The sequence below is a fragment of the Zea mays genome, chromosome 9, assembly GCF_902167145.1.
Source record: "Zea mays cultivar B73 chromosome 9, Zm-B73-REFERENCE-NAM-5.0, whole genome shotgun sequence".
Lineage (NCBI taxonomy): Eukaryota > Viridiplantae > Streptophyta > Magnoliopsida > Poales > Poaceae > Zea > Zea mays.
Window position 1 is genome coordinate 94,259,952 of NC_050104.1, and position 15,254 is coordinate 94,275,205.

Consider the following 15,254-nt stretch of genomic DNA (forward strand, 5'->3'; position numbering starts at 1 on the left):
AAAGCTTTGGGAACAGTAGCTTTACGCTAAGTTTAGTAAGTGTGAGTTTTGGATAGACCAAGTAGCTTTACGCTAAGTTTAGTAAGTGTGAGTTTGGGAACAGTAGCTTTACACAAACATCCAATACAACTTTTTGAGAGATCATTCACAAAAGGAGGATATAGTTCTAGATCATGTGAGTGTCGCAAAAAACTAGCTGATATCTTTACCAAACCTCTAGATGAGAGAAGGTTTTGTGAGCTTATGAATGAGCTAAATATCAATGATTCTTGAAACATGGAATGGAATACTACATATCATGATGAAACTATATGTGCCTTTGATCATTAACTTTCAATTGGATCATTTTATCATATACTTGTGCCAAGATTTAGATAATAGATAATTTGCCCCCTTGACATCAAAAGTCTAAGCACATATGTTCTACAAGTATACCAAACTTGTATGCACACTTTTAGGGGTATTATTGAGAGCACCTAGAGGGGTGAATAGGTATCCTATGAAATAATCACTAAAAACACAAACTTGGTCTAAAAGTTATGAGTTAGCGCAAAATAAAGCAAGTTCGAATGAGAAGAAGAGAAAAAGTTCTCTTCACTTGATTGCTCTTCAAATATGTAAAATAAAATAAGAGCAATATTCCAAGTGAATTAGGAGAACTAAGGAAGAGATAAAACCACAAGAAGGTAAATGCACAAGATACAGGCGATTTTATCCCATGGTTTGGCCAAGCCTGAAATGCTTGCCTACATCCAGGTTGTGGTATCCCAATGTATAAGTGTTGCACTCAACCCCTCTCAAGTGATCCAGAGATCAAACTTGAGTGTCACGGTTCTTCCTTATATCAATGAATCCCTCTCGCAAGGAATCTCCACAATTTGGAGTCTCTTGCATTCGTACACAAAACTGAAGTTACAACTTATAGCACAAGAGAGGGATAAAGTACACATACAAGAGCAAAAGCAGCAACACAACGCATGGGAAAAGATCACAAGTGCGCAAAGTCACACAGACACAGGAACAGCTCAGAAACAGCGCCTGGATTTCACTAAATCACTAGAATGCGTTGCAGCGGAGTGTCAGGGTTATCTGTTGCTCTTGGAGTGCTTAGGTGTTGAAGGAGGTCGCCATAGGGGTCCTTTTATATTCCCAAAAGGCTCCATATCCATTGCTCCTTCCCAAAAATGAGCTTCATGCAGGGGCACCAGACCAGTCCGGTGCACCACCAAACTAGGTCCACGTACCCCGAGTTCAGGATTCTGATTAGCACTTTCCTTCACTGATGGGCACCAGACAAGTTGGTGCACCTCCAGACCGGGTGCCATGCCAGTTAGTCGTTGGCTAGCCCATGCGCGTTGGAGACTATCTGTTGGAGGCGATCCGGTGCGCCTCTGGACCATGAACAGTGATGGTCCGATGAATTTTATAATAAATTCCTGAGACCGCCGAGTTTAGCCGTATAGGAGGTTAGGTGCACATGGACCTCATCTGGTGCGCCAGGCTGCCCAAACAGCTAAGTTCAGACCCCTGCGAACTCGGTCTGGTGCACCATCGGATCGTTCAGGTGAAGCCTAGAACAACCCAAATGAGGCTCTTTTGAGCCCATCTTCTTCAAACATTTTTGTTGTTCTTTGGAGCTTCCCTACGACTTAGACAAACATAGTTAATACATAATATAATTGATTAAGTGTGAGAAACTCACCTCTTTCATAGATTTTCACCAGGGTTCTGAATTGGTCCAAACCAAGTCCAAAATGCACTCTTTACTACAAAAGAGATTAGAGATCAAGTGTAAGTGCTAGAAACATTATAATGGACCTATGCAACATGTCTAAGAGTGCAAACCTCATAATTTTACCATTTTGCTCCAAATTGCATTTTCAGGCTCCTATTTCAACTCTTTAGGACTTGAAACCTTCAAATTGCCTTCATGTGGACTTGTGCTCATACTCATATGAAACTAGTTATTTCATGATGATGTGTTGGACACTTAATCATCAAAATAGGTAGAAATGCCCTTATAGCACATTTCCCTTCCAATCTCTTCATTTTGCTAATTTATGCCAACACACTTAGAGCAACTCAATATTGACTAACTTAACGAATGAGTCAAAAGAAGCAATTTGAAGTTTAGATTCAAACTAAATGAGTTCCCAAAGGATTTGGTATATTTGGATCACATAGCCGCCACTTGTTTTGGAATTTGCAATCAAATACATTTTTCTAACTTCTAAGTCAAAAACATTTGGATTTTGCTATTCAAACCAATTTTAAATACTTGTTTTGATCAAATACCAAAAACTTTCTCTTTTTCTCATAAGATAAATTCTCCCAATAAGAGAACAATTTTATAATAAAAGGGCTCCTCTTTGCCATTAGCAATAGTGCAGTACTGGAACGGCCGATTCTAGTGGTCATGAAACGACCTACGGCTATCCACTGCATCGCATCTCAACGGCAGCCGTGTGTTGTGGCAGCGCCATCCACCGGTGTCCAGGTCTAGGGGCATGGTGCTGTGCCATCCGATTCCATTACAGAAAACATATACCTTCACAGTCAGCGGCATCGCTCAGCATTTACCCAACACCAGCAATGCAGGGAGGTTTATTCAACACTTGGCAACTTGGTTGCAGGTAAAACGTATCTGGGGGAGGGAGATCCCCCTCACCAGTAATAAAGTTTTAACAGTCAAAGGTTATGTATGTACAGCATTTGAAACTGGATCAGCCAACAGTGTTAAGTCAGGTGAATATGTGGCGGAGGAGGCCTCCTGAGTAGGCGAACGACTTCTCCGTCTCCTCCAGGCAGTGATCCTTCTCCTCCCGAGACCAGCTCTGATGAACCAGCACATGGTAAAGAATTCGCAGCTTAGATTTTTTTTTTCTTTTAAGAATCTGCCATTTAGTTTTTAAAAAAACTTTGGTCCGTTTGGTTCCAGGCACTTACTGAAGCGACTTGGTTAAGCTTGTTGCGGACGTTCTGCAGCAGCTGGGAGAGATTGCCCTCCCACTTGTAGAACTCCAGCTCTTTCTTGTCCAGAATCTTCTCAGAAACCTAAGATGCCAGGAGCACATGATACTCTGTTAAATGAGACAAGATAATGGAGGAACATGTAGTTTCAGACTTCTAAACTGCCCAGATCAGCAATAAAAAACACATACACACAGGGGATCATATTCCTAACAAGAATCGCACTGCAGTATCGACAAAGAAAAAAGGCACAAGGAATCATATCCAACAGAAAACGCATAAGCATGCTTGGGGATTTGATGACATCAGGAACGGGGAACATGCTAAATATGTCGATGCTGTCTAAATCATGTATGCCCCAAAATAATGCTCTGACATGATGCCATATACTTTGTCATTTTCTCAGAAGCGTGGGGGTGGGGCGGTTCACCTTTTTGCCAATCATTTGGCCTCCAGCAGTATGAGCAAAGTAGACGTTATAGAAATGGCAGATAAATGCCTGGGGGTCCTTCTCAGACAGTTCTTCCAGTAGAGTAGCGTATGTGGTGCCAGGGGGCGATGGTTCTGGAATTGTGTGGCCCTGTTGCCTGAACCATTCCAGATCCTTTTTGAGTGCCTCTGATCTCTCCAGCCCAGTGTTCCGGAACTCTGCATCTGAAACACGCACCACTAGAATGTCAACAAGCAGCATTTTTGCAAATCTTAAGGGCCCATTAACTACTACTTCCTCCGTTCCAAATTATAGTTTCAAATTATAAGATGTTCTGTCTTTTCTACATAAATTGCTTTTACTATATATCTAAGATATACCATACATCTAAGTTCATAGTAAGAACTACATATCTAGAAAACAAAAAAAATATTTTATAATTTGAAAAAAAAAACCTCGACTTACGGGGTAAGACCACCCCCACAGTATTATATTAAGAAAAAAACGAGGAGATTTTTTTAACAATAGCCTGAAATTCGGTCACACAAAAAATCGAACCTAGGACCTGAGAAGTGCTACTTAAACCACTTAACTAAGGCCCTATTTGGGAGGGCTTCATTTCAAGAATTACAACTTCAATTTTCAGCTTCACCATGAAACAACTTCACTAGATTGGTAAGGTAGGGTTCAAGTGTTTGGCTTCCACATAGACTCCGGTTTCTTTAATACAATTAATATGAATGTGCGAGGCCTTAATGGGTCTGCTAGATAGGATGTTGTACGCACTTTGGTGGATTCTGCTCGAGTTGATGTGGTTTGTCTTCAAGAAACTAAAATGGTGGATGTTTCTCGGTTCCTTTTATTGCGGATGCTAGGACCAGCTTTTGACAATTTTGTATTCCTACCTTCTGTTGGTGCTAGTGGTGGCATCTTGGTGGCTTGGAAAAATAGCACTGGTGTTTGTGCTGGCAGTAGGGTGGATGAACATAGCATCTCTGTGAACTTTCATTCTAGCACCAGCTCACCATGGTGGCTTACATGTGTGTATGGTCCGCAAGGAAACCATGAGAAGATTCAGTTTTTGCAATCTCTTAGAGAAATTAGAGCTCTCTGTACTGGGCCGTGGCTTGTGCTCAGGGATTTCAATCTGATATTAAGGGAGAAAGAGAAGAATAACAATAACTTAGACCGTGCCATGATGGGCAGGTTCAGGAAATGAGCAAATGACTTGGCTCTTAATGAAATTCCGTTGATTGGCCGGAAACATACATGGTCGAATGGACACTCTAATCCTACCCTGGTCAAATTGGATAGGGTTTTCTGCACAACAGATTGGGAGGAACAATTCTCAGATTCTCTTCTCCAGAGCTCAGCCACAGATGACTCCGATCATTGCCCTTTGCTGCTTGGGCTTCATGATTTCAGCAGAGGAAAAGGGAGGTTTCACTTCCAAGCATTTTGGCCTAGGATGGAGGGATTTCATGATGTGGTAGCTCAATCTTGGGCGTCTGTTCCAGCAGGGGCTTGCCCACTCATCACTTTGGCCAAGAAATTAAAGACAACAGCTAGGAGTCTGCAGAGCTGGAATGACAAAAAAGTTGGGAGGATTAAGCTGCAGCTTGAGATGGCTAGGGAGCTCCTACATCAATTAGAGGTGGCGCAGGACAATCGTTCCTTATCTCCTGGTGAATTGTGGCTCCGAAACATGCTCAAGAAGCACTCCCTTTCCCTGTCCTCTATCTCTCGTACCATGGCAAGGTTGAAATCGCGGATTGGGTGGCTCAAAGATGGTGATGCCAATACCTCTCTTTTTCATGCACAAACAAGGTTCAGGAAGAAAAAGAATTTCATTGCACCAATACACTCAGAGGATGGGCAAATCTGGACTACCCATGAAGGAAAGGCAACAGCCTTCTTTAATTTTTATCAAGGGCTACTTGGAACTGCAGAAGTAAGGGATGTTACTGTTGATCTGGAAGCTCTGGGGATGCCATCTTATGACCTTGATGCCCTTGATGCGCCTTTCTCGGAGGAGGAAGTCTGGGATACAATTAAGGCCCTTCCTTCGGACAAATCCCCGGGTCCCGACGGGTTCACTGGTAGATTTTACAAAAGTTGTTGGTCGGTAATCATGGCTGATTTCATGGCGGCAGTTCACTGCATTTGGGCTAGAAATTTCAGAAACTTGGGTCCACTGAATTCAGCTCTTATTACACTTCTGCCCAAGGTGGAGGGGGCCACTAGTGTGAGAGATTTCCGCCCAATCAGTCTGGTTCATAGTTTCGCGAAGTTGGTGACTAAATTGTTGGCTAACAGGTTAGCAGGCCGGCTGCAAAATATGGTTTCCCCCAATCAAACCGCTTTTATTAAGAAACGGTTTATTCTTGACAACTTTATGCTAGTCCAGCAGACGACCAGATTCTTACATTGTCAGAAGCAGGCTCGTATCCTTCTCAAGCTAGACATTTCAAAGGCTTTTGACTCGGTATCGTAAGCCTTCCTTCTCGAGGTCTTGAAAAAACTTGGTTTTGGACAGATCTGGTGTGATATAATAAGCGGGCTGTTAGCTACCTCTTCTACCAAGATTTTACTGAATGGTCTGCCCGGGGAATGTATTGGGCATCAACGCGGGCTGAGGCAGGGTGATCCTCTATCACGTATGTTGTTTATTCTTGTAATGGATGTCTTGAATCTGCTCGTGCAGCGAGCCTCTGAGGAAGGGTTCCTTCGACCTCTCTCTTCAAGGAATATGCAGCACCGTATCTCGTTGTACGCGGATGACGCAGTGTTATTTCTAAGTCCTACTACCCCGGACATCAGTGTGGTTATGGATATTCTTCATCTATTTGGCTCAGCTTCAGGTCTAAGGACTAATATCCAGAAGAGTAGTGTGTTCCCAATCTGTTGTGGGGTAGAAGAGGTGAATTGTTTACAGGACTTGCTGCCATGTAATATTTCAGATTTTCCCTGTAAGTACCTCAGTTTGCCTTTGTCTCCCAAGAAACTCACAAGGGACCAGGTTCAGGCCATTGTTGATAGAGTGGCCAGCCTTCTGCCAGGATGGAAAGCTGAGCTTATGACCATGGCTGGTAGAGCTATTCATGTGCAGTTCGTCATGACGGCAAAGATGATTTATGCAGCTTTGGCACTTGACCTTCCTGTATGGGCCATCAAAGCAATCGATAAACTGAGGAAGGGCTTCCTCTGGAGGGGCAGGAAAGAGTTCCGTGGTGGTCATTGCCTCTTGGCTTGGCCTAAGGTTACCCGTCCCAAGGAGCTGGGTGGTCTTGGGATTAGTGAGTTAAAGAGCCTCTGTTGGGCTCTGAGAGCTCGTTGGCCATGGCTACAGAAAACAGATCCCAGTAGGCCTTGGACGGACTTCCCCACTCATGTTTGTAAGGTGGTACAAAATCTGATTGTTGCAGCCGTTATTACTAAGCTCGGTGATGGAGCCAATATCCTTTTTTGGAAGGACAGATGGTTGGATGGGAGATGTATTAAGGACATAGCTCCTGCAATGTTTGATATGGTGCCCTTGCGTCTTGCCAACAAACGGTTGGTCAAAGATGCTCTCCCTAATTTCCATTGGATCTCCGATGTGAATGGGGCAATTTCAGCCAGAGTCATTGCTGAATTCCTGGAACTTTGTGAAGTGTTTGATGCAATTGTGCTTCAGCCTGGAATAAGGGATCGACATATATGGAAATTCAGTGCTTCAGGGGATTATACAACTAGTTCTGCTTATAAAGCTCTCTTCCTTGGTTCAGTTCAGTTCGAACCAGTAGAGCGTGTGTGGAAATCTTGGGCTCCTGGGAAGTACAAGTTCTTTATCTGGCTTGTGGAACATAATAGGTGCTGGACTGCTGACAGGCTCAGAAAAAGAGGACTAGACTGACCAGAGCAGTGCCCCTTGTGCGACCAAGAGGCTGAAACCATAAATCATTTGCTGGTCAAATGTGTTTTTGCCAAGCAGTTCTGGTTTGATTTCCTTAGTTCAGTGGGGCTGCAGGAGCTATGTCCAGCTCACGAGGATTCCTTTGAGTCGTGATGGAAGTCTAGCAACTCTCGGGCATCTGATCTTATGAGAAAGGGTTTCAATTCTTTAGTAATCTGATCTTATGAGAAAGGGTTTCAATTCTTTAGTAATCCTCGGTGCTTGGACCATATGGAAGCATAGGAATAGATGTGTCTTTGATGGATGTAATCCTAGCTTGGTCACAGCCCTTAGAGTGGCTAGGGAAGAGGCGGTGCTCTGGTCCTTGACTGGAGCCAAGGCCCTGTCTTTCCTCCAAGTCGATGAGTTGTTGGCTTAAAACAGCGTTGTGGGTCGTGTTTTCTCCATGTTAGTCGGTGATCCTTAGTTAATCTCTAGTGTTGGGGTGTGCGTGCTGTAATGGGGTTCTCTCCCCCTTTCTTATTCTTCTATTAATACAAAGATGTGCAGCTCTCCTGCGTATTCCAGAAAAAATATGTGCGACTTTCCTTAATTACCCTTGATGATTAGCAGATGGAGAAAGATACATGAATCGGTAGGTCATGTAACCAATGACATGGTGGGCAATTTTTGTGGAACTTCTTGAGGAGGTATGCAAACGGTGTTTTTGAAGCACCCTTTGAGGAGCTTCGAAAATTTCATAAAACTGGCCTCTAGTTTCAGTTTTTTTTAAGCCAGAGCTCGTAGAGCTAGACCTGTTTGGATAGAAGAAGCTGAAATAGATCTGAAATTTTTGAAATGAAGCTCTCTCAAACAGGGCCTGACTCAGCTAGAGTGGAAGGAGTATGAGTTTGCATTTGTATGAAAAGTATAGAAGCTTGTGAGCCACTTTGTTTGTCTAAGTCAATTGACGTGTCCACAGAGGCACAGAGTAAGGCAATATTAGCAGCATTTAAAGGTTCATATCATTTGATTGCACCTTTTCATGTGCTTTTTTGGTAAACATTGTTGTTTTCTAACAAAGCACACATATCAATAAAAAGAAATTATGTGTCTAAAAGCCAATCTATAAAAAAGAGCTAGCCCAGGAACACATGCAAACACAATAGCATATGGTAATATGTGTACCAAACTACCAATAGAAAAAAAAGAAACATCAGCCATTCTAGTTTCTAAATCTAGATCTAACAAAACGAAGGGTGCCAGGGCAGTGAGAAATTGGAATAGAATACTTGTATGACACTACATTATCTATAATGCTTTACTTACAGATAAACCATGTTAAGAGGACAGATGCAGTTATAAATACACCATAGAGTCAGCAGACTACAACCATTTTTCCCTACATGAGTGTTAATCACGTTTGTCCATGACACAACAGTATGCAGCCATATCATAAACTTTGAAACAATAATATTTTTTTGCATGCCCTTGGGGCAATGGTTTTTGCAGATTATACCCTTCTAACACAAACTATACCAAATTCAAGTGGAGACTAGAACTTTGACTTCCTATATCATAACAAAAGTAAGAAGGCTTTCTAAACTGATGCCTAACAGTTGCGGTTGTGATGTTAATGCAACATAGAGGAGGTAGATATAAATGTTATTCCGCAGCAGATTGTGTAAAATAGGGGATTTGCACTGTAGATTACACTGTTTGCAGAGTGAAGTTTGAAATAGGGGATAAGATAGGGGATGTGATAGGATAGCTGCTGGAGACAAACTAACGATACAGGAAACCATAAAACAGGAATAAAGGATAGATCAGACTATTTTTCTTTTGAGCATGTTGATCCATACATTGACCAAATTAGATGACCCAGAAAGAGCAACAAGTTCAGCAATAAATAACAATGCCACAAAATAAGTGATTTTTATGTACAGTTTACACATACAAATACCATACTGGAATTCAAATGCAACAGAGCTCATTGTAACAATATAAATCCATTAGGTTTGTCCTAACTCCTAAATCAATCTTCTTTAACTTCAGCCATCAATTTCCAAATTTTATAGATTGACAACACAAGATTTATATTATAACACTCATTTTGAGAAATATTTCCATGATATATGAATCTTGAATAGTCAATCTATATATAATTTAAGATACTAATGGTCAAAGTTAAACAAGTTTGACTTGGAACAAACCTAGATGGACTTGTTTGTGCCATAGTCATAAGAAATGGAGACGATGCCACGTTCCGTGACCCAAAGTCGTTGTCCCAAATCGTGTATCGGGATCACCATGGGTCATCATCCCGAATGCTAGGGAGTCGCTCTAATAGTGTAGATGGGAACAACGACCGATGCTCATTCGTGATGGAGGAGGATCATGCAAGTTGGGGTAGGGCAGCGCAAATTGGGGTAAGGCGGGCGCAGATGATAGCAGGGGGACGTGTATGGTGGTGAGGATGGGGATCCTATCATGGCCAGCAAGAGGTGGCGCTCTGGCTTCCTGCATCGGCGCTCCTGCAGGTTACAGAGGTCCTAGTTGGGTGACAGCCGCTTCTGCGTCGTGAGCTCTATGGCTTCTATGTGCGGTTAGGACTGAAGTATAGTGTTTCATTACTATAATGGGTTGGTATTGTGCTGTAGGTTGTGTTAAGCTGGTATTAGGTTGGGACCTTGGCATAACACATAGGGTCCTTGGAATTTTGGAACACGGCCGAGGGCCCATGGAATCGACTCGGGATCATCGACCTATTAGACATGGGTTCACATACCAAACTCACGACTCACATCTCATAGAGATATACCCCCGTGTACCATATTTTTTCAAGTGTCGACCCACGACCCGTGACCACGTTCCTTGACCCAATCAACCTGGTAACATTGTGACTATGGTTTGTGCTTGGAGGGAATAATTTCCAAGTGAAGCTCTCTACACTTATCAAACATTTGCTGATCTACCACAAAGCAACACAATCTTTAGAAAAGGGAGAAAGCAACACTTCATTATAGTTGAGTTGAAGCATGGCTAACTTCTTCCTTGCAAGAATGCGCAACCATCCATGTCCATGTGCTTAAAAGTCATTCTCTACCTATGATGTGTATGGTTGGACCTAACTTTTATCCGTCGCTCAAATTCACAGCTGAACAGAAGCGAAACCACCCAAAATAGTACAGCTCCATCCCTTAGTGAAGCTACGCAGCCACTGCTACCCAATTGCACCTTCAGTTTTATAAAAGAAGTTGTAACGAAATTTAATTTCACCGTGATTATTGTTTACTTGTAATGCATAGAAAATGGATTTATTACGAATCGATAGGCTATTGCAATCTTTTTATATTAAAAATGAAAAAAATAGAGAAGCCGTATTTTTTGTGGCCCCGAACCAATCAAATTTCATCGATTCAATAGAGGCGCACGAAGCAGAACGGGCGCCATCCACCAATCGAAACAAACAGTGAAGCGAAAGCAAGAGCCGCATCCTTTCCACCGACCAAGACAAACAGGGAAGGGAAAGTAAAGCGGAACACTCACACCACGGGACAGCGGAGCGCTCGACGATGGCCTCGAGCGTCTGGAAGACGAGCTTGCTGTCGACGAGGAATCGGAGGTAGCCCTCGACGGAGGGCTCCCACTTGGCGACGGGGGGCGCCTGAGGCTCCTTCTCCCCCTCGCGGGCCTGGTCCTTGGTGTGCAGCTTCATCGCGACCTCCCGCATCTCCTCCACGAAGGGCTTGCTCCCATCCTCCCCGCTCGCCGTGGGCGCCATCTCCGTGGCCGCTGCCGCGGCGACCAACCTCCTCTGCGCCGTAACCGCTGCCGCGGACGCGACAGACACCACCCGGGTCACGGACCGCGCAGCGGCGGAAACAGACAGGCTCCTGTTCCACCTCCCGGAGGTGACTCTAGCGGGCGCGGGCAGGGAGAGGGCGTTGGGCGCGGAGAGCGATGCCGGTGCGGGCGCCATGGCTAGGCCGCGGTGCCTTATAGCGTGCGCTGGCGCTAGGGGTACCGTGCTGGGGAAGCGACGGCACCGATGACGGACGACAGCGACGCGGGGGCGGGGACTGTGGCGGTGGAGTGCGGTGTTGGTGTTGGTGTGGCGGCACAGCGGGGGGTGCCGGGTGCGTGTGGGAGCGCGTCAGCGCGAGCGAGGAGAATAGGAGGCGGGGATGGGAATGAGAACCGGGGGAATGGATTGGAACGGCCTCGCCGGCTGGAGAAGACGATGGCGGAATGTTGGTAGTAGTAGTAGACTAGTAGCAAAGCTTTACCGGTGTTGCTTTGGTATAAGTCACTGGCTGTGGGCCTCATGGCCATGGGGAGCCAATGGGTCTTCACGACTTCACGTGACCGCGACCTGGGCCACAGTCTCGGCCATATCCTCTTGTTTCTTTTTTTCGTTCTCTTTTTAGAAAGCCATATCCATATCCTCCTGTTTTTAGACATGTACAACCCACCCACATAAAGTATTTGTATCTTAAAAAGTATCAAGAGAATAAAACAAATAAAAAATTATAAGGTAAAACAAAATAAAACATAACTATAGTACGATTCTTTAAATCTAGATATGGTTTTACCTATCAACAGTTCAACACATAAATGAGATGTATCTTGAGGGTTTCTATTGAATAAGATACACGACTCAGATACATTAAGTTGTATGAAAAAAAAATTAGATGTATCTAGTGTTTAAAGAACCGCAACATAATATCTTGGTTGAAATGTCTTTAGGTTGTCTTTAATGAATCGTGTAAAATAGGGAACGTGACACCGAGTGTTTGAAACTGTTTGAAGAGTGAAGTTTAAAATAATATATGAGATAGGAAATGGGATAGAGAATCTGCTGAAGACGGTCTTAGCACACATTTGGACCCACGTTTTTTCAGTGGCGCCTCACAAAACCATACAATCCCACAAAATAGCTCGCGGTTAAGCTCGATTCTCGCTATCATTGTAGACTGTGAACCATCGTCGCGGCTAGAGATGGCAATGGGGTTCCGATCCTCGATTCTCTGCGAGGAATTCCTCTATCAGGGGACGGGGATGTGAGTAAGTTCCACGGAGATCGAAATGGGAAAAACTTTGTCCCCGTCGTTGGGTTCGCGTACGGATGGATCCGGATATTTATTCGGATGTCATTTTTTTAGTCTTCTTTCTTCGATTGTGAACAACTAACATATAGAATTTGCTATGTAAATTTATATTCTTGTTTTTAGCATTGAGACTATTAATCTTCACAAAAAATAAACATTAAATTCATTCTATATCTTTTTAAATAATTCATATAAAATTCGGATGTCTATCCGAATACGGATTCGGATGTTTTTTCACTTTTTTGTTGTAGCGAGAAAATAATGTACATAAAAATTTATACAAAAATTTATTTAAATACTTCATAATATTTTTAATAACATTGCCGAAAATTAACTTTAAATTTTATATATATCTATGCTAAAATATTAGATTTGTGATACAATTCGGATGTTTTAGGAACATCCCTAGGTTCGCGGGACGGGGAACCACCCTTCTTCCACGTTCCTCGCATACTCATACCCGCCGCACGAAGTTTTCTTAATCTAAATTATTCCATTTATATATTAAAATTATACTAAAAATTAAATACATAGTCTATTATAAAATAGCAAAATATACTATAAAGAAGATGTTTCTTGTATTTTTAAATCTTATTAAATTTGTATTGATTTAATATAATTAGTTTTAAACTGCCTCTAAATATTATATTTACTAACGAGACAGATTTATCGTGAGGATAAATTCCTCGATAAGGACGAGGATAGAAGAAAAAGTCTCTCTGTGAGTGTTAACAGGGACCGATGATGAAGAATGTTTCTCTCCGCGATAAAAAAACGTGTCTAGCACAGTTCTCTAAATCTAGATACGTTTTAGGATATAGAAGTAATACGTTCGTTCGTTCGCTTGATAATCTTAAATTTCTCCATTATGCTAGCTTTTGCTGTTGCCGCTACTTTATGCTAGCTCCTCTCCTCCCGCTTGGCTTGACTACGCAACGGGACGTTGACACACAAGCAGTCAAGCACACAGCTCGATGATCTCAAAATTTCGTCGAATCCAGCGAAATATATCCGTTTTTATTCCCGCGGGTGCAGGGGTACCTGCTTGCAGTTTTTTTATCTCTCATAGCTTGTTAAACATGGCTGGCAGTGGAATCAAGGCACCGGCATGCAAAGCCGTAAAAATAAAGGAGATTTCCTTTTACGGTAGGCGTGCGTGCTGATTTGTTAATCGCCTGGTGTTACGTTTGCGGGGTGTTCTAGGTCTAGTTGCCCAGTTGCTAGATTCCGTCTTTGCGTGCAGCCGTGGCAAACGTTGCGTGGATGAAATAGACACACGCATTGTTCCGTGACTCTAATCCAGCTGTGACTGTGACTTCAACAATATTTTATCTCTATAGATTATAGTTACACCAGTCCCAACAGTGCTTTAGGAGCCAAACTATTCGCTCAATCTCATGACGGGACATAAAAGATGGGTGTGGATACACGTAGAAAACGATGCGAGGTAGTAGAAGAGAATATCAAAAAGAGGGGGGTTGATTATGACAGATGCGTTGCGATCTTATATAAGGAGTATATCTGAACAAATTTAACCAAAAACCTAAAGCCTAACTAAAACATTTGCAACCGCGAAATTAGTTTCTCAGGCTCGGCAAGATATATAATCGAATATCTCATGGGAAACTCAAAATTCTGGAATTTCATTCTGGTCCAACCCTTGTCTTGCACGCCTCGAGAAACCCTTTCCTCACTCTCACCCTCCTAGACTCTGTACAACAGATACGATAAAGCGCTCGGTACTCTAAATTTTAGATAAGGTTCACATTCTCTAGGTACTCAATAATGTTCTTTAAACGATCCTAAGACGCCGCTAGATCCTCTATATATATAATTTATCTTTCTCTTATATATCCATTTTAATATTTTAAACAACAGATTTAGCAAAACTAAAATACATACAATACATTTGAGAATATGACATACACACGTGCAAAAATTAAAAGTAAAATTTATCTCTAATATATGTATTTACATATAGAGGACATTACTAGAGATGGAAGAGATATAGAGAAGAATTTTTTAAAGAAGACAGTAAGGTATCAAGAATGGATATGAAGATGGAAGAGATATTGCTTGGCGACAGTGTGTTCAATATTATGTTGTATATTTTGAATTATGTTATTTTTTATTGTACTTTTGTCACATTAAATTTGGTCTGAGGCTTCAATAAATCCTAAATCCATCGTTTTAAATCCTTGATTCCTCGACCCATGGTTTACAAAAACCGGTGGAAACTGACGGTAAATCAGTCGGTTTACCGAAACCACCGGGGTGCGGTTTCGGTTAACCACTGGTTTTTTTTCAAAATTCGTTCCAAATTCAAAAAAATTGAAAAAAATCATAAAACTGAAAACCCCCGGTAAACCATTTTTGACCGGTAAACCGTCATTTTAAACCGGTAAACCGCCAATTTTTAGCGGGAACCCGGATTTAATGCCAAGATTGAGTTCCAATTTAGATATTTAGTGGTCAATTTAGAATATTAGTCTTTGAAAGTCGTCTAGGGGGGTGAATAGGGCGAAACTGAAATTTACAAAGTTAATCACAACTACAAGCCGGGTTAGCGTTAGAAATATAATCAAGTCCGTGAGAGAGGGTGCAAAACAAATCGCAAGCAAATAAAGAGTGTGACACGCGGATTTGTTTTACCGAGGTTCGGTTCTCGCAAACCTACTCCCCGTTGAGGTGGTCACAAAGACCGGGTCTCTTTCAACCCTTTCCCTCTCTCAAACGGTCCCTCGGACCGAGTGAGCTTCTTCTTCTCAAACACTTGGAACACAAAGTTCCTGCAAGGACCACCAAACAATTGGTGTCTCTTGCCTCAATTACAAGTGAGTTTGATCTCAAGAAAGATTGAGAAAGAAAA

At 42.5% G+C, this 15,254-nt stretch overlaps 1 protein-coding gene across 1 annotated transcript; it reads right to left on the reverse strand.

Moving 5' to 3' along the window:
• Window positions 1–2,578: 2,578 nt before the first annotated feature.
• LOC100193737 (uncharacterized) lies at window positions 2,579–11,497 on the reverse strand. The gene is made up of 4 exons (NM_001138825.2): window positions 10,824–11,497; window positions 3,401–3,624; window positions 2,947–3,054; window positions 2,579–2,834 (listed from the first exon to the last, which is right to left on the reverse strand). Exons 1-4 carry the CDS (start codon window positions 11,254–11,256, stop codon window positions 2,742–2,744), a joined length of 858 nt encoding a protein of 285 aa, NP_001132297.2. The 5' UTR covers window positions 11,257–11,497; the 3' UTR covers window positions 2,579–2,741.
• Between the last annotated feature and the right edge of the window lie 3,757 nt (window positions 11,498–15,254).